This window comes from Asparagus officinalis, chromosome 1 (genome assembly GCF_001876935.1).
Source record: "Asparagus officinalis chromosome 1, Aspof.V1, whole genome shotgun sequence".
Lineage (NCBI taxonomy): Eukaryota > Viridiplantae > Streptophyta > Magnoliopsida > Asparagales > Asparagaceae > Asparagus > Asparagus officinalis.
The window spans coordinates 3,080,560-3,100,077 of NC_033794.1; the positions used below are offsets into that span (position 1 = coordinate 3,080,560).

At 40.5% G+C, this 19,518-nt stretch overlaps 2 protein-coding genes across 2 annotated transcripts in view; both read left to right on the forward strand.

Moving 5' to 3' along the window:
- The window catches only part of LOC109846419 (enoyl-[acyl-carrier-protein] reductase [NADH] 2, chloroplastic-like), a 12,864-nt gene extending 12,182 nt beyond the window's left edge, over positions 1–682 (forward strand). The window contains exon 3 of the mRNA XM_020415662.1: positions 77–682. Coding sequence (XP_020271251.1) covers positions 77–231 — 155 coding nt within the window. The 3' untranslated portion in view covers positions 232–682. The remainder of the gene's footprint in view (positions 1–76) is intronic.
- On the forward strand, positions 4,215–17,535 carry LOC109846432 (3-oxoacyl-[acyl-carrier-protein] reductase FabG-like). Its single transcript, XM_020415668.1, has 3 exons — positions 4,215–4,591; positions 10,106–10,335; positions 17,148–17,535. Exons 1-3 carry the CDS (start codon positions 4,285–4,287, stop codon positions 17,424–17,426), a joined length of 816 nt encoding a protein of 271 aa, XP_020271257.1. The 5' UTR covers positions 4,215–4,284; the 3' UTR covers positions 17,427–17,535.

Sequence of the window (19,518 nt, forward strand, 5' to 3'; positions counted from 1 at the left end):
CATACACATATATTATTATTCAGTATCACTTTGATATATATATTAAACATTTTCTTGAACTCTGGGCTCATACCAGATACTACAAGGATATTCGAAAGATCCACGATACTCGGAGCAACCCCCCGTCGTCAAGCTGAAAGTGTAGATACCGCCCTCACTCGTCTTCTTCGATCCTGTAGGCTTCTTTGCAACGAAATAGATTCGCCCCTTGAGTCCCAAGCAGCTAGCTAGCCTCGAAAAGAAAACAATGTCATCCAATTTCTTCGGCGAATTAGCCGATACAAGAGGCATACTGAGGCACGATAAACAAAGTACGATCGAGCCTTCAAGTCCGTAACCTCTACCCATCCCTGTGGCCTGAGCTCAAGAATTTGTACCGTTGAATTGAGACCGCCAACAATAATCGCTCAAAAATTGGAACGAGGCGCCATGACAAATGGAGTGTTGTTTCTGTACCTATCTCGTCCCCAGTCCTCGCCGTCCCAAAAGTAGATAAGCACTCTATCCTTGTACACGCTCTCGATGGCAAACATGCAATGTTTATCGGGAGGTTGACCGATGAACTCGATTCCGGTGAAGTTTGGTGAATAAACGAGTATCAGTGAAGGGGTTGACCAATAAGACCTCTTCTTCTCGACAGAGCACCAACCATCCGTCTTTGGAGGAATATAACCGAGCTTTCGATAGGAGCTTGTTTAGTAAAGGACTGTAGTAGCCAAGATTACGGTCCCTCCATTTTTTGAAATAGGCAAGGAGGGGACTTCTGTCTGTCTGCGGGATAAACTTGAGAAGTAATTGTTTTCCAATCTTTGCACACGCGGGCAAATCTAGGATGATCTGATAGCGGAAGCTTTGACGAGATTGCTTCGAGAAGCTCGAGCGGGAGGTCTAACCAAGATCTGTCGACTTCCATGATCAATAGATTTACTGTCCGCGAACAAGTCGATCATATAACATACTGGTTTTTCCTCAGAAAAGTTCTGAGCTTGCAGGCCTATATTGATAGTAAACAATCATATAATGTTAATTAGTCATATCATGAAGAAGAGGAAATTAAGCTCTTGATTGTTTCGTGTTCATTTATTTTTTGCTAAACTGAGAAGCATAATGTATAATATCTAAAATAGTTGGCTATTGAAATCATATGGTGAGGTCTGGACTGAATTTTCGCCCCATTTCTTTTAAAACCGTTGCTAGGTAAAGTTCAATTTTTAGTTGAAAAGATTAAGTTACTCAATACTGTTGAAATTAAATTTCTCCGTGGCAGTACTCCTATCCCTTCTTCAAAGTAATTGGACGATTTATATCAACATGATAAGAGGAAAATCTTATGTGACGCCCTCGAGCAAACGAATGGGACTTGTTAGCACCCATTGACGTTTGGCTCGGTCTTGTTCCGGCCGAGAGATAAAAGTCCAGATGGGATGGGATATTCAATCCTATTACAGACCCAGTTGGTCGTGCCTACTTTTAAGATGAGGAGGAAAATGTTAGTTTTGTTTCTTATTGGATTACGAATTCAATTCTAGGTTATTAGAGCTCCTAGCTAGCCGGCCGTTGCAATTTGAGTCCTTATTATAAATATGTCATGAAGTCTTCTATGAGAATTTACCCAACCTAGGTAGCAACATAAAGGGAAATAACAGATAGTTTTTTTCCCCATCAAGGCATTGTATTCGTCACAAATTTTTACTAGAGCTACTCTCCTCTGTACGTCACCCGAGGATCGATGTAGACTACAAGCCGAATCGCATACATCTTTATGATTTGAGTTCTCATCATTTGTCTGTGTCTTCGTTTTAATTAATATTTGTTTATCATGGGGATTTGTCATGACAAATAGGACACTAACATTAAGTTTATCCTCTGATCCAATCATATTTAAGAATCCCTAACTTTTCAAAGGTAACATTTATCCATCTCTCTTGTTTATAACCGATTAAGTTTTTTTTCTTCTAAAAAGGTAACAATATCTGAAAATTGATAAAACTGTAACCCTAACTAAGAGGATAAAATTGTCTGATGACCTAAACTGGGGGTGAAAACTAATATTACAATGATTTGAGCGGTGATTTTAACAATTCCTATATCTTGAAGGGTATATATCTAAAACAACCGTTGATGAAAATACGACGAAATTAGTTTCATGCTTAAATCGCTCAATTTAAACCAGCTAGTATAAAGTATATTAGATCACACCAAATCAACATTATTCTATGACCAAGTAGCTAGACATGTCTATTTTCACATACTAGCACGAAACGTCAACCTTTTGCTTTGCAGACTGAAATCAAATTCTTTGGTTTCTTAATGTTAATAGTACAGAAATTATCAAGCAAAATTTTCGATACCATGAAAGTCACTAGAGACCACAACAACCAAATAAAACTAAATTTAAGATGAATACAGTCTGAAAGCAAACCACACTTCTGATATTGTTCATTTGACCTTTAGAGTTCTACAAGTCTGAACACATGAGTTCCAAATTTAGAAGAAACCTCTCTCTAGCTATCACATTAGATCTATGATTTGAAGAAGTATGCGACAAGCTAAATATTGAACCATGTCTACAAGAAAGGAAAGGGAAAGGCCAAAAAAAATCAAATAAAACTAGTATTTTCTTCGCAAATGACACATTGATCTTTATACGCTAAAAATACAGATGTAAACGAGGAGGAAACGCCCAAGCTACTCAAGAAATCACCCTAATTCATATATCTTACATCTACGTATACACGCTTTAAGAAACTAGGAATAGCTTAATACCTTCTAAAATGGCACTTGGAGATGATCTCTTCTCAAACTGTTTATATTGGCAATAAATGCCACGATACTCGGCTGACGATCAGATTCTGAGATGTTTGAGGCCTATACCCCTAAGCACTACACCCTACCCTACACCGTAACTTACGGCCCTAACCAATCACAATGCGAGTGTTAAGACACTCGCGAGTGTCCTTAAACTTTTCCTTGCAGATATCCAGGTCTCATATTACATCAGCATACGCTGGTCTTATCGTCAGATAGCCCAATATATATGCTGCATATGGTCATGAGTCATGACTATCATAAAGAAGAAGAAGAATCCTGTAACAGCTCATCTTTACACTGAACTACTACCGCTAAGGTTAGAATGACAGATTTCTTTGCCAACTGTACCAAGGATAAACAGCCAGCTCAATTTGCCTTACTGTGAATAAAATCTTGCAGGGGGTGGTCTCATGCCTCATTCTGGAATTTGGTTTCGGACTGTTCGGAGGTAGCGTTTGAAGCACTGGATCGCATTCAATGAGCCATCCAGGTTTCGCTCCTTTGGAAGATGCTCTCATTGGGAGGGGGAATTGCAGCACTGGATTAACGTTCATGCTTCTGTTTTGATTGCTTAAATGACTGGTAATTTAACTAAGTACTAATTAAGTAGATCATTAATCATTTTCCATCAATAAACATATAACAAATTTCTCTAGCGTGATGTGCATATAAAATGAAGGATTTCTTCCTAGAAGTATAATAGGCTAAATTGCACTTAAATACCCTATTGTTCCCTGAAAAGCGATTATATCTCCTAAGTAATACAATGGAGCAAACATGTACCCTAAGTTATAAAACGTAGAAAATATGAACCCTAAGTTAAAAAAAAAAAAAAAGGTGCACGCTGCTACATTCTGCTCATGGAATATTCCGTAAAATATTCTCACATGCTGGTTATGACATGACTATTTTGAATGTCATCTGCCTTCATTGATTATATTAATTGTAACTTTACTTGCTGCTTTCAAGTTTCAACTACGAGGTTTATATTTGAAGGAGGACAATTTTATCCTTTGGATAAATTTTAACACTGTTTACAAAGTCAGACGGCTGACAACTCAAAGATACATGTTTTGCTCTGTTTTGTAACTTAGGATATGTATATAAGTAATTTTTTTTGGAGATGATAAGGTATAAACTGCAAGGAAAAAAATGCGTCTAGTCCATAAATTTGAAAACCCCCAGTGCTAAGCACCTCACTTTACTGGGCGTTTTACTAGGCCCTAAAATTGAACTTTATATACGTTTAGCCCTTCCACTTTTGTAACTTTTCTGAAAAGTGAGAGGGCCTAAACATCAAAAGAATTCAATTTTGGGGTCTAGACACACGTCCAGAAAAATAATGAGGGGCTTCGACGGACGAGGTTTTCAAATTTGGGGTCTTGACACATTTTTCCTAAGTGCCTTTTAGCCCAGGTAATAATACCTTGAACAAGTCGTAAATATTCGGGTAACCTAAATTAGCAAACCTCAATGTCGGCGGCGGAGCCCAGAGTTGTCATGGTGACCGGAGCTTCCTCCGGCATCGGCCGAGAAGTCTGCATCGACCTCGCTGAAGCCGGATTCAGAATCGTCGCCGCCGCTCGAAGAACCGATCGCCTCAGATCTCTCTGCGACGAGATTAACGGGTTCGGATCCGAGTCCGGGTCCGATAAGGCGCGAGCGGTGCCCGTTGAGCTCGATGTGAGCGCGGAGAGCTCGTCGATTGAGGGTTCAGTGGAGAAAGCGTGGGCGGCCTGGGGAAAGATTGATGTTTTGGTTAATAATGCTGGAATTCGAGGTGATTTGAGTTTGATTTACGTGTTAATTAGCTGTAACCCAGTGAGATTTACCTAAAATTAGATGACTTGTTCGATAAATTTCACTTGATCACCCTTGAGCATTTGGTATTTTTCACAAAATTTTTGCTGTGGTTTGCAACTTAGGCCAAGCGCAAGGCACAGTCTTTGCATTTGGTATTTTTCACAAAATTTTTGCTGTGGTTTGCAACTTAGGCCAAGCGCAAGGCACAGTCTTTGATGACTCTTAAGTCTTTCAAATGAAGACAAAGAACTCACTTATATTTCTTCAATTTTCTTTCTTCATATTAAACAAGGATTACAATAGCCCTTTATATAGACTTCAAAAACAAAAACGTCTAGGCATACCAATAATCACAAATTAAACTCCTATTTTAATGCCATAAAGATAAGAGAAAATTTACAAAATAGACCGTTTTTATAAAGTAATTAGCGAAATAGACCACTTTTAAAAGTAATTAGCAAAATAGACATCTTTTTGGCCAATAGGCCAAAAAGAGGTCGATTTTGAAAAAGTGGCCTCAGAAAACATACGGGACTACTAGTCCCGTATGTTTAAAGCTAACTAATCTAATGATTAGTACACTAATTATTAGATTAGTTAGCTTTAAACATACGAGACTAGTAGTCCAGTATGTTTTCTGAAGACATTTTTTCAAAATCGACATCTTTTGTCAAAAAGAGGTCTATTTTGCTAATTACTCTCAAAAGTGGTCTATTTCGCTAATTACTTTATAAAAACGGTCTATTTTGTAAATTTTCCCCAAAGATAAATGTCATAAATGAGTAAGTTACTCTTATTTTTTCATAACCTATGTGTCTTCCCCTTCTAAACTTATATCCCTTGCACTTCTAAAACTCATGCTATTAACCTCATTTATTCTAACATTTTAATTTGATATTCCAACACGCCCCTTCAAATCAAAATGTCTTTATGCCAAGCATGTCTCTTAGCCTCATGAAAGTTTCACCTGATAATGGCTTTGTGAATATGTCTGCTACTTGTTCAGTGGTGTGACAATGCTTCAGTTCAACGGTTTTCTGCTTTACATGGTCTCTGAGAAAATGAAACCGTGTATCTATGTGTTTGCTCCTCCCATGATGTACTGAGTTCTTTGCAAGCTGGATGGCTGATTTGTTGTCCACAAAAATTACGGTCGAGTCTTCTTGTGGATGATCCAACTCATTTAATATGTTTCACAACCAAATTGCTTCACATACTGTAGATGCAGTCACCACATACTCTGCTTCACATGAAGATAAAGCTACAACTCCTTACTTCTTTGAGGTCCATGAAAATGCAGTTGACCCAAGATAGAAGACATAGCATGTGGTGCTTTTTGTCTCATCTTGATCACATCCCCAGTCACTATCTGAGTAACCAACTAGTTGTGCATTTTCATCATATGCATAGAAGAGACCTATGTTGAGTGTGCCTTTGATATACCTTAGTATCCTCTTCGCAGCTAGCCAGTGAGATTCATTCGGTGTCTCCATATAGCGACTCACAAGTCCGACTCCATAAGTAATATCGGGCCTTGTGATCGTCAAGTATCTCAGGCTGCCAACTAGAATTTTGAAAAGAGTTGAATCCACGAAACGTCCGTCTCCTTCTCTTGATAGCTTCATTCCGATGGCTACTGGGGTGTTCACAGGGTTGCATTCATTCATCTTGAACTTCTCTAAGATCTCATTCATGTACTTCTTCTGGGATATTAAAATCCCCTCTTGTTGCTGCTTCACTTCAATGCCAAGAAAATAGGACATCAATCCATTGTCCGTCATCTCAAATTCATTGAACATTGCCACATTGAATTCAACAAGCATCTCGGTACTGCTTCCTGTGTACAATAAATCATCAACATAAAGACAAATCATTAGAAATTCGCTTCTATGGTTCCTCTTCATGTAGATGGCGTGTTCATAGGGACATTTAATGAAGCCGTTTTGATGAAGATAGCCATCAATTCGGGCGTTCCACGCCCGTGGTGCCTGCTTTAAGCCATACAAGACTTTCTTCAAATGGTACACTTTTTCTTCTTGCCATTTTATAAGAAAGCCTTCTGGTTGTTGCACGTACACCTCTTCCTCAAGAACGCCATTGAGGAATGCTGACTTGACATCCAAATGATATATATTCCACTTGTGATGAGCTGCAAGTAAAATTAATAGTCTCATCGTATCCAGTCGAGCAACCAGAGCAAAGACTTCTTCATAGTCGATGCTGTACTTTTGTTTGTAACCTTTCGCTACAAGCCTCGCCTTGTACCGATCAACTTCACCATTTGCTGTGCGCTTGATCTTGTACACCCACTTGACCCATATTGCCTTGTGATTTTGTGGAAGAGTTGCAAACTCCCAAGTGTCATTCTTTTGGATGGCGTGGATCTCGTCCTCCATTGCTGTTCATCAACAATCTTCTTTTACGGCTTCTTGAAAGGTGAGAGGTTCATGATCAGCATATAAGCAGAAAAGATTTGACTCTTCGTCTTCTTCTATCTGCTCATAGATCTCCCTGAGGCTTCTCATTTTGATGGGACCTCGTTGCATGGTAGATTCGCTGCTACTACCTTCCCCAGAAGATGGAGAACCTCTTGCAGGAGAAGGTGTAGAGTGTGGAGGAGATGGTGGTGTACCTAGTGATGGTTCCTCATGTAGAGACTCATCAGGTTCATTCACCACGGGTTGATCTTCATTGCTCCAGTTCCATGCTTCTTCTTCATTAAAGACAACGTCTCTACTAACAACTAGTTTCTTGGTTAGTGGATTGTAGAGCTTGTATCCCTTCGACTCCTCGCTATATCCGATGAAAATACATTTTTCACCGTGATTGTCAAGCTTCTTCCTTTTGACTTCAGGTACTTGAGCATATGCAACACAACCAAAAACTCGTAGGTGTGCCGCACTAGGCGTGTAACCGCTCCATGCCTCTTGAGGTGTCTTGTTCTTCACCATCTTTGTGGGATATCGGTTGAGCAAATAAGCTGAGCACGCCACGGTTTCTGCCCAGAACTGCGTTAAGCATCCCTTTTCTTTGAGCATGGTTCTTGTCATGTCGAAGATGGTCTGGTTCTTTCTTTCTGCAATGCCATTTTGCTGTGGTGTGTAGGCAGTAGTAAACTGTCTTTTTATACCTTGCTCCTTGTAATATTCTTGAAATAGTTTTGAGGTGTACTCACCACCTCGGTCAGATCAAAGAATTTTTAGCTTGTGGCCGCTCTCTGTTTCAACTAAAACTTTAAAATGCTTGAATGTAGTAAAGGCAACAGATTTTTCTTTAAGAGTGTACACCCACAATTTTCTACTGAAGTCATCAATAAAAGTTATAAAAATATCTATTACCTCCCAAAGAGATGAGAACGATCGGTCCGCAAATGTCGGTGTGAACAAGTTGCAATGGTGCCTTTGCTCTCCATGATTTTCCACTAGGAAAAGGAAGTCGTGGTTGCTTGCCGATTACACAACCTTCACAAATATGATTCGGTGGATCAATTGTTGGTAGACCTCGTACCATGCCAGCTGTAGACAATAACTTCAAACCGCTGAAGTTTAGATGGCCGAAGCGAAGATGCCACCTCCATGACTCATTCTCCATGAGTCCTTGAAAACACTTGTCGACTTTCGTGTTTAGATGTAAGGGAAACATGCGGTTCCTTGTCATCTTAACACAAGCTATGAGGCCGCCATTTGTATTTTTCAACCAAAGATGGTTGTTCTCCATATATACTTTGTATCCCTTTCCGAGTAATTGACCGATGCTAAGAATATTACTTTTCATGTTAGGAATATAGTAAACATCGGAAATATACTCGGGCTTACCATCCTTTTGGTAGATTTTAGTCTTCCATTTGCCTTCAACCGGGAGTTTTGAAGAATCTCCTAGGCTCACACTTCCATGAACTCCTTCTGCGAGTTCCATGAAAAGTTCTTTCTTCCCGCACATGTGGTTGCTAGCACCCGAGTCAAGGTACCAAGCATCATTCTCAATACTTGAATCATCATTAGCAAGAAGAAGCGTAGAGTTGTTACCCACATCATTTGTTGCTTCGGCAAGATTGGTTTGGTCTTCAGTTTTGTGCCAACAATTTGAAGCATAGTGCCCAAACTTGTGACAGTTATAGCACTGAACATTCTTGTTGCTTCCATGCCCAGGTGTGGATCTTCCACGATTGCTTCGTCATCGTCCTTTAAAGCTTTGGGTCTCCACTTGATTTTGAGTGGTTTGCTGTTGGGGACCACGTCCCCTGTCTCTACCACGACCACGACCACGACCTCTTCCTTGTGAGCCTTGATTACTTAGAGTCAATGTTGACTCTAGTACTTGCTCCAAAACTATGGAACTAGCCTTCTTTTACATTCGTTGTTCATGAACTTGGAGATATCCCAAGAGCTCCTCTATTGAGATCTCCTCCAAATTCTTTGACTCCTCAATTGCCGCCACCACGTGCTCGAATTTTAATGTGAGGGATCGGAGCAACTTCTCCATCACTCGGATGTCCTCCATCTTCTCTCTATTTCTCCTTATTTTATTCACAATTAGAAGTAATCGTGAATAATAATCGGAGATTTGTTCTTCATCTTTCATTTGAGCGGCTTCAAGATCGCCCCTCAAAGTTTGGAGGCGAATTCGCTTCACCCGCTCGACACCTTTGTAGATGGTCGTAAGGATTTCTCATGCTTCCTTGCTTGTCGTTGCTTCGGCAACCCTTTCAAAAGTAGACTCGTCCAACCCTTGATAGAGTAGAAAACGAGCATTGCTATCATTCTTTCTTTGTTCTCTGAGAGCTTTCTTCTCTTCGGCGGTATAGGTGGCTTCTACTTCTGGTGTAGGTTCCGTGAACCCATCAATGATCAGCTCCCACAACTCTTGAGAACCAAATAAAGCTCTCATTTGGATTGACCAACTCTCATAGTTATCTTTCAATAATTTGGGCACTTGAGGATTGACAAGATTATTTGTGGTAGCCATGAGAAGAAGAGAGAATGGGAAAATTGGATCAAGTTGCTCTGATACCACTGATGACTCTTAAGTTTACGAACTTAGAACTCTTTCAAATGAAGACAAAGAACTCACTTATATTTTTTCAATTTTCTTTCTTCATATCAAACAAGGATTACAATAGCCCTTTATATAGGCTTCAAAAACAAAAACGTTTAGGCATATCAATAGTCACAAATTAAACTCCAATTTTAATGCCATAAAGATAAATGTCATAAATGAGTAAGTTACTCTTATTCTTCCATGACCTATGTCTCTTCTCCTTCTAAACTTATGACCCTTGCACTTCTAAAACTCATGCTATTAAACTCATTTATTCTAACATTTTAATTTGATATTCCAACAGTATTTTAGCCGTTATTCCTAATTCCTTGTAGTTTGAAATCCTACAATTAATGTCTTTGTTAATTTCATGCGTAGGTCAATTTCAGAAAACATTCAGGGATTTATCGATGAATTATCACACTAACTAAACTTTGAATATACTATTTCTTAGGTGGTGTACATGCTGCACTTGACTGGTCTGAAGAGGAATGGAATAGTAACATAAGGACTAACCTGACTGGATTATGGCTAGTGTCCAAGCATGTTTGTAGAAGAATGCGCGACGCGGAAGTTGAAGGGTCAGTGATCAACATCTCATCTGTTGCTGGCCTCGAGCGTGGGCAAGTGCATGGTGCGATTGCCTACAGCGCTTCAAAGACAGCGGTTACTGCCGTTACGAGGGTAACAGTGCAAACCTCTCCTTGATAAAAGTTGTTCTTATTTATTGTGCACAACTGTTTATCCATTTTTTACATTTGCCTCATAATCTATAGCGCACTTCAAAGATTAAGTCTGCAAAGAAAATTGTTGATGGTTTTTGAAGTAGGGAAACAACAATTTGATCTTCGATAATGTTGTTGGTTGTTAGTTAAATGTAGAACATGAAGTAAATGTAGAACATAAAGGAAGAGATGTACAGAAAGGAGAAAGTTACTTCCAGATAAACCTTCACTCAATTGTATGTTGGAATCTGCTCACAATTTCCAGTCCAATATTATAATCAATGCAACATTATGTTTTCACTCATGTATACCATCTGATACTAAATTACTCCTGCTGTTGTTTATAGAAATTAATTAATAATTAAAATAGCAACAATATGTGCCCAAAAAAAACATGAAATGAAGAGATTCAATGCTACAGAATGCTCACTAATTTCGTTGGCATAGCTTGTGATCAGGGTTGGTCTTCTTCAAATCACTAGAAATATCCCTGACTACGATGAGCATGTGGCAGGATACATATGGTATAGCTTCATTTAGATCCCTTAAAAAAACATATAAACTTCTCGCTCACTCTAACTACACTGCAGTTTTCAACATTCACCCTAATTTCACGTAGATAGCTATCAATTAATCAGCATCCGGTTTAAATCAATGGAGGTAGCCTATCTGTTTTGAGACTTGTGGATTTTCATGCTCGTAATTGTTATTAAGGTAATACTGACATCAGACATAGAAAGCCGTGTCTGAAGACTGGCTTTATTGATTAATAGGGTAACAATAGAAAGACACTTCTTACTGTGTTGTAGCATGATTTCCCTCTATTTTTCTGCCTGGCAGCCCATCCATCTGTATACAATTGTCCTCCTCAAAAAACATCAAAATCATAATTGCATCTCCCTGAAGAAGTGGCGAGAGAAGCAGCAGGAAAGCTGAAGAATCAGACTGGCAGACTGGCGGTCGACCGTCACGGTTGACCGCGAATGTGTACAAAGGCTTCGGTCGACTGTCCGGTTGACCGCGAGACCTGCGCGGTCGACCGCAGGTGCAATTTGGGCTGGGCTTTGGATTTTGACCCGGTTCGTTTCTGAGTTGATATATAATCCTAAACCTGATTAGTTAGGGTTAAGCAAGGACGATTTTGAGCAGTTTTTGAGAGAGGATTATTGCATCTAATTGTGGGAGATTTGTGAGAGATTTAGAGCTTTGTTTTAGGGTTTGATCGGTGAGATTTGTAACTCTATTTGTATTCTCTTGATTTCTAATAGTAAGAACTCCCCCCTCCTTGCCCCGTGGACGTAGGCAACTTGCCGAATCACGTAAATAGTTTGTTCTTGCTGTGATTGTGATTTGCTTATTGGTTGTGGTTTATCTCGAGTAATTGTTCGTGTTGCACTCGAAGCCTTCGTCGCGTACAACAATTAGTATCAGAGCTTTAGGCCTGTTTGAAGGATTCGGTGAAGATTCCTATCTGAAGAGTTAAATCGACAACATGGGAGAAGCAAGCACATCAGGTTCGTCTCTTACTAAGGCGATACAGAGTTTGAGCACCAATAATACGAAGATTGATGTTCCGAAGTTCGACGACAAGATCAATTTCGGATTGTGGAGGTGTTAAGTGATAGATGCATTGGATACACAGAATTTGGAGGAGACTCTTGAGTTATAAGAGAAACTCGTTGATACAGAGGACAAGGTTTGGAAGAAGATTAATAGTAGAGCTTGTGGAGTAATTAGGTCATGTTGACGCCGGATCTTATTTATGATGTTATGAACGAGACGTCGGCAAAGAGAATGTGGGAAACACTCAATGACAAATATCTGACGAAGAGCATTGAGAATCGACTTCACTTGAAGAAGAGATTTTATCAGTTCAAGATAAAGAAGAGAGTTTCCATCAGTGAGCATGTCAACAATTTCACTAAGCTACTTTCAGATATGGCCAATGTGGACATCATGGTTGAGGATGAAGACAAGGCGATGTTACTTCTGTGTTCTTTGCCCGAGGATGATTATGGTATGTTTGTTCTCACTATGATCAATGAAAGAACTACAGTTAGCTATAAGGAGGTGACCTCAGCTTTGGTTAATTATGAGTTGATGAAGAGTAATGGTGAACCTTCTGAGAAGGCATCGGAAGATGCATTAGCTGTTCGAGGCCGAGATCCAAATCGTTACCAGTTTAACTGTTCAAAATCAAAGAATAGGAGTGCTTATAAAAGTGTTGGTAGAAATCAATGTCGATATCATAAAGAAGGACATTGGAAGATTGACTGCCCAAAGTGAAAAGAAAAAGCCGGGAAGAACAAGGGGAAACCTGTACAAGCTTCAGAAGTGATTGTTGCAAAAGTTATTGATGAGCATTTACATTCAGACTCTTCAGGCTATTCATGCCCTGCATTACCATCGGTTTGTTATACGGATTCCACAAAGTGGATTATGGATTCGGGAGCTACATATCACACTGCCCTAAGAGGGAGTGAGTCTCTAGCTTTGAGGAGCTGGAAAGGGGGGATATCGTGCTTATGGGTAATGACCATGTATGTCCTATTGGTGGTATTGGTTCAGTCCGGATTAGGATGAATGACGGTATAGTGAGGGAGTTGAAGAAAGTGAGGTTCGTGTCGTAGTTGACAAAAACATCATTTCTCTTGAGACTTTAGAGGTAGCAGGACATCGAGTGATCTTAGAAGATGCTACAGTAAAGGTCACAAAGGGTTCTATGGTGGTGATGCGAGGTGTCAGTGAAAACAACCTATACTACTTGAAGGACAAGACAGTTACAAAGGGTCTGACAGCTTCTATCTCTACAGAGGAGGACACTATCACTTTATGACACATGAGACTTGGACACATAGGTGATAAGTCCCTACAGTCATTGTCAAAACAGAGACTATTGAAAGATGCTAAAACATGCAAGATGGAGCTGTGTGAGCATTGTGTACTTGGGAAGAAGACTAGAGTAAAGTTTGGCATCGCTGTTCACAACACCTGAGATACATTGAATTACATTTATACAGATGTTTGGGGTCCTTCCAAGAACACATCTCTTGGTAGGGCCAACTATTTTATCACTTTCATTGATGATTATTCCAGGAGGAATTGAGTATATACCCTATGAAGCATAAACATCAGCTCCTGGATATTTTTGTGGAGTAGAAGAAGAAAGTGGAGCTGCAGACAGGTAAAAAGGTGAAGACTCTACGTTCAGATAACGGTGGAGAGTACAAGAGTGATCCGTTTCTGCAGTTTTGCTGGGATCACAGTATTATAAGATAATTCACAGTTCGAGAGACACTGCAACAGAATAGGGTGTCTGAGAGATTGAACCGTACATTACTGGAGAAGGTGCGATGTATGATGATGCAGAGTGGATTACCTAGATCTTTTTGGACCGATGTGTTAGTTTATGCGAGCCATCTCGTGAATAGATTGTCGTGCACTGCGATAGACGGGAAGACTCCTTTGGAGCGTTGGTTTGATTCGGTGGCTAGTGAAAATGAGTTGCTTCGGATATTTTGGTGTCCAGCTTATTACCATGTCAGTGATGATAAATTAAATCCAAGAGCGAGGAAAGCAGTCTTTGTGGGATTTAGAGATGAGGTCAAATACTTCAAGTTATGGGATCCACATGACAAGAAGATAGTTATTAGCAGATATGTTACATTTGATGAGGCGTACATGATGAGGCATCGAGTCTCTCAGCAGGTGGAGGGAGACCAGACATGAGAGATATCACAACAGGTGGAGGATGATGTGACTCCACTCATTCCAGAGAACATTGTATCCATTGAGGCTCCTACAGAGGTGACACTGGGAGGAGATGAGATGATAGCCGGGCAGATCGAGGATACAGTGGCCTATGGGACTCAGGAACAGGGTCATGTTCAGGGGCCCATTGTAGCAGATAGACCGAAGAGAGTAATTCGTCGGCCAGCTAGGTATAATGATGTCATGGTCGCATATGCATTATCAGTAAAGGTCGTTGATGATATGGTTCCATCCACATTCAGGGAGGCAGATTCTAGCCCCGATTCGATCAGGTGGAAGGAAGCTATGGATGAGGAGATGCGATCTCTTCAGAAGAACAACACTTGGGAACTTGCAAAGCTACCTAAGACTAAGAAAGCTATTGGTTGCAAGTGAGTATATGCGAAAAAGGAGGGATTTTCTATTAGGGACATTCAGTTCAAAGCCAGATTGGTTGCCAAGGGATATGCACAGCTTAGGGCATTGACTACAACGAGGTATTTTCACTCGTTGTGAAACATTCGTCGATACAGATTTTATTGGCATTGCTGACACAGTTGGATTTGGATTTGGTCCAGATGGATGTGAAGACAACATTTCTACACGGTGATTTAAATGAGGAGATCTATATGACACAACCCTTGGGATTTAAAGCTGCAGGAAAGGAAGATTTGGTTTGTAAGCTGAATAAGTCTCTTTATGGTTTGAAGTAGTCACCAAAAGACAGTGGTATAAGAGATTCGGCGACTTTATGATTGACCGAGGGTACACAAGGAGCACATATGACCCATGTGTTTATATGCACAAGCTACAGGATAGTGAACACATATATTTGCTTTTATATGTTGACGATATGCTTCTTGCTTCCAGGAACTCTTCGACTATTCGAAAGTTGAAAGATGAGCTATCATCCGAGTTTGAGATGAAGGATCTTGGAGAGGTAAAGAAGATATTGGGTATGGAGATCGAGAGAGACAAGATGAAAGGGAGTTTGAAACTTACACAGAAGAGCTACTTGTAAAAGATGTTGAAGAAATTCAGATTTGATGACAATGCAAAAGCAGTTAGCACACCATTAGCTCCCCACTTCAAGCTTTCAGCGTTGATGTTGCCTGTTTCAGTTGAGGACAAAGATTATATGTCGAAGGTCCCATATGCCAGTGCAGTAGGTAGCTTGATGTATGCGATGGTGTGTACGAGGCTAGATTTGTCACAGGCCGTGAGCATGATATAGAGATACATGCACGACCCTCGGGAAGGGTCATTGGGAGACCGTTAAGTGGATTCTACGGTATCTTCGAGGCACCGTGGATGTTGGTTTAGTATTCCAGAAGGATGAGAAGAATGAGCAAGATTGTATTGAATATGTGGATTCAGATTATGCTGGAGATCTTGACAAGCAACGGTCTACTTCAGGTTATGCTTTTACATTGGTAGGTGTACCTGTATGTTGGCGATGTACACTTCAGTTAACAGTGACTCTCTCTATTATAGAGGCAGAGTATATGGCAGTAACTAAAGCTATTAAGGAGGCTTTATGGTTGCGTGGATTATTGGAGGACTTGGGGATCGCACAGGAGACCATTCAGATATATTGTGATAGCATGTCAGCTATTTATTTGGTGAAGAACTAGGTTTATCATACGCGCACGAAGCACATCGACGTCAGATTCCACTTTGTTCGTCATGTTTTGGATGATGTAAACGTCATATTGGAGAAGGTCCACACGAATAACAACCCTACAAATATGTTGACCAAAGTTGTTTCATGGGTGAAATTTGGTCACTGTTTGAAGCTTTTAAACATTATTCAGTGTTGAGGCCTTTGGAGGCTATTTGGCTGAACTACGTTCGGCTTGATTCCTTGGGCAAGAGGATACATAGGCAGTCTTTCAGATGTAGCTAGTATTATTTGTTGATTCAGATAGGGGGGAGATCGTATCTGCTCACGTTTCGGTTCCCGGACTTGTTGTGGATTGAGTCCGTTGTTGTAGGGTGTTTCCACGTTGTCCTGGACACAACAAATGGGACTTTGGATGATTTGTTGTCGGCTCAGTTTTGGTAGAAACATTCGCCGAGGTGGAGAATTGAAGAAGTAGCGAGAGAAGCGGCAGGAAAGTTGAAGAATCAGACTGGTAGACTGACAGTCGACCGCGAACGTGCACAAAGGTTACTAGGACTCGGAGCTAAAGGCGGTCGACCATGACGGTCGATCGCGAGGAGGCGGTCGACCATGGCGGTCGACCGCAAGGACCCTGTAGCGATTTTACTCTCGGGAAATCAGTTCGGTCGACCGTCGTGGTCGACCGTGAGTTTTACTGTAAGATGTTGGTTCTCTGTCGGGTGTTCGGTCGACTGCCGCGGTCGACCGCGAGACTTGCGCGGTCGACCGCCGTGGTCGATCGCCGCAATCGATCGTAGATGCAATTTGGGCTGGGCCTTGGATTTTGACCTGATTCGTTTCTGAGTTGATATATAACCCTAAACCTGATTAGTTAGGGTTAAGCAATGACGATTTTGAACAGTCTTTGAGAGAGGATTGTTGCATCTAATTGTGAGAGATTTGTGAGAGATTTAGAGCTTTGTTTTAGGGTTTGATCGGTGAGATTTGTAACTCTATTTGTATTCTCTTGATTTCTAATAGTAAGAACTCCCCCCTCCTTGCCCCGTGGACGTAGGCAACTTGCCGAACCACGTAAATAGTTTGTTCTTGCTGTGATTGTGATTTGCTTATTGGTTGTAGTTTATCTCGAGTAATTGTTCGTGTTGCACTCGAAGCTTCCGCCGCGCACAACACTCACTATATTCTAAAAATTATGAATATAAATCTCTGAAATTCATTGCACCTTATTTTGTGATAAGGTGCATCTCTCTTAATACCCTCAGAATGATAAAATTTTGGCCATCGGTCAGCACTACAAAGTCGTGTATGTAACTTACTCGTCTGCTATGTAGCTATTTCATTTCACTAAAACTACCATATGTTCACCTGCCTTTGCTTTTCTTACGGGAAAACTGCAGGTGATGGCATTGGAGCTTGGACGGTACAATATTAGAGTGAATGCAATTGCTCCAGGGTTGTTCAAATCTGAGATCACCAAAGGCCTAATGAGTAAAGATTGGTTAAAAAATGTGGCCATGAAGACTGTTCCATTGAAAACTTTTGGCACAACTGATCCAGCGATGACATCTCTTGTTCGGTATCTAATCCATGACTCCTCTAAGTATGTGACCGGTAATACCTTCATCGTGGATGCTGGGGCCACCGTCAGTGGTGTTCCCATCTTCTCCTCCCTTTGATTTTTTGTATATATACTCACATTATTTGTTTATGTCAGATCTCCGTTGTGATGTTTGTATCAATGATAATCACTACAGAGTGTTATTTGCTGAATTCCTTTTCATTCAATCCTCGCTATGTTGTACACAGTATCATGGTTACCTCTATTAAAAAGACCGCGACAAATTTATCGAGCTCATCAAAATTACGATCTTAGGTTTATAAGCTAAAGGTAAATGGCCAATGCCGAAGTAAATCCTGATGCACGACTCGCAAGAGCATCCTTCCTTTGGAGAAAGATTACACTGAAGTACTGCAGAGTCCACAGACGTGTGTTACCAAAAATTGGAACTGACTACAAGTTTCATTCGACACTAGAACTAATATCTCAGCGCCTTTTAAATCATTTCCACACTCTAAATTTTCTCCGCAGAAATGAAGTCTAATAACGCTTGTCTCTTTAAAATGCCAAGCATATCTTCTGACGAGCAGGTGTACGTTTCCAAGAACTGAATTCGTAAGAATTCAAACGATAGTTATGAGGACCTACATGAAGAATAGGGAAGAGACAGAAAAAGAAGTACATGCAACAATTCATACAGGTTACAGTAGAATTTGATCCAAAGAAAAAATGTCACGAATCAAAACAACCTTTTATAAGTGAACTTTAGACGTCTCACTGTTCTGTAATGTGAAAAGAGAACATTTTCTGGTCTTAATACAAGCGAACATAATGTAACCTTAGCATCGCCAGCTCTGAATTTAGATTGGATGAGGTCGAACCGAGGAGTAAGAGAAGCTCACTGCTTTCGGTTGCTCGAGAAAAGGAAGGAAAAAATGCGTCTAGGCCATAAATTTTTTTGGAGAAATGATAAGGTATAAAGTGCAAGGAAAAAAAATGCGTCCAGGCCATAAATTTGAAAACCCCCAGTGCTAAGCCCCTCACTTTCCTGGGCGTTTTACTATGCCCTAAAATTGAACTTTATATACGTTTAGCCCTTCACTTTTGTAACTTTTCTGAAAAGTGAGAGGGCCTAAACATCAAAAGAATTCAATTTTGGGGTCTAGACACACGTCCAGAAAAATAATGGGGGTCTTGGACGGACGACGTTTTCAAATTTGGGGTCATGACACATTTTTCCTAAAGTGCCAATTTATATGGCAAAATGGCCAGATTGGTATATTTTCTAGGGTCTTGGTGACAAGTTGGTATATTTTTTTTAAGTTTTGTCATATTGGTATAAAATTTCAAACCTCCGGCGGCGCATATAGAGCCTTAAGTTTGGCCGGAGTCAATTTTCCGCCATTTATTTCCTCACCGGAGCACTCACCGTGACTCCGACGTGGCCTTTAGCGTGGATTCGGCAGCGTGGCAGGTGGTTTGGGAATGAATAAATTTTGAGCAAAGGGGGGGTTTCTATCTCCGATTAGGGCTTCATCTTCTTCTTCGCTCTGCCTTCTTACTTCATCTTCCTTCTCTTACTCAATCTTATTCTTCCGTCCTAGGGGTTAGGCGTTAAGGTTCAGTGGGAGTTATTAGTGTGGACTTTCGTCATCTTAACAAGCTGTCGGGCTCAAGATGCAAGTGTCAAGATGACGCATATGGAAGAAGCAGGGCAAGGGTTTCAATGGATATAAAAGCTAACGACAGTGGAATGATTAGCAAAGGCAATCTGGGGTCGAAGGTTTGTAAGTTGTGGTTTGGATTGCGAATACTTTTTAACTTCTATGACTGATGAAAATCGCAGCGACGGAGGGTCTCTCAACAATGTCACCAATCAGCCATGTTACAGTTAAAATTTACTTCATCCATGTTGTCCTGCAGTAATCACTGCAAGTTTTTACTTAGACAGTTGGAATTTTTTGCGCATCTTACTTGATCATAGTTCTCTTGATTTTTGAGTAATGATAGGCCGCTGGTGGTTTTGTGGCATTATGGGAATGGATTATGAGACAACCAATGTGTAGTGTTGGATGTCAATTGTTTCCACTTCTAAAGGAGGAGATCAATGATTTGAGGAATACGTTGCTGTTGAACGGAGGAGTTACTCTCAAAAGGTGTGAAAATCAGCTAAGCAGGATGCAATGAGGAAGAATTTACAACGCTTAAGA

Bases quoted from the DNA above. Each gene is read 5' to 3' on its own strand.
- LOC109846432 (XM_020415668.1), top strand. From the start codon at position 4,285: ATGTCGGCGGCGGAGCCCAGAGTTGTCATGGTGACCGGAGCTTCCTCC. The intron at 4,592-10,105 runs GTGATTTGAGTT...ACTATTTCTTAG, and splicing joins TAATAATGCTGGAATTCGAG to GTGGTGTACATGCTGCACTT. The intron at 10,336-17,147 runs GTAACAGTGCAA...GGAAAACTGCAG, and splicing joins CGGTTACTGCCGTTACGAGG to GTGATGGCATTGGAGCTTGG.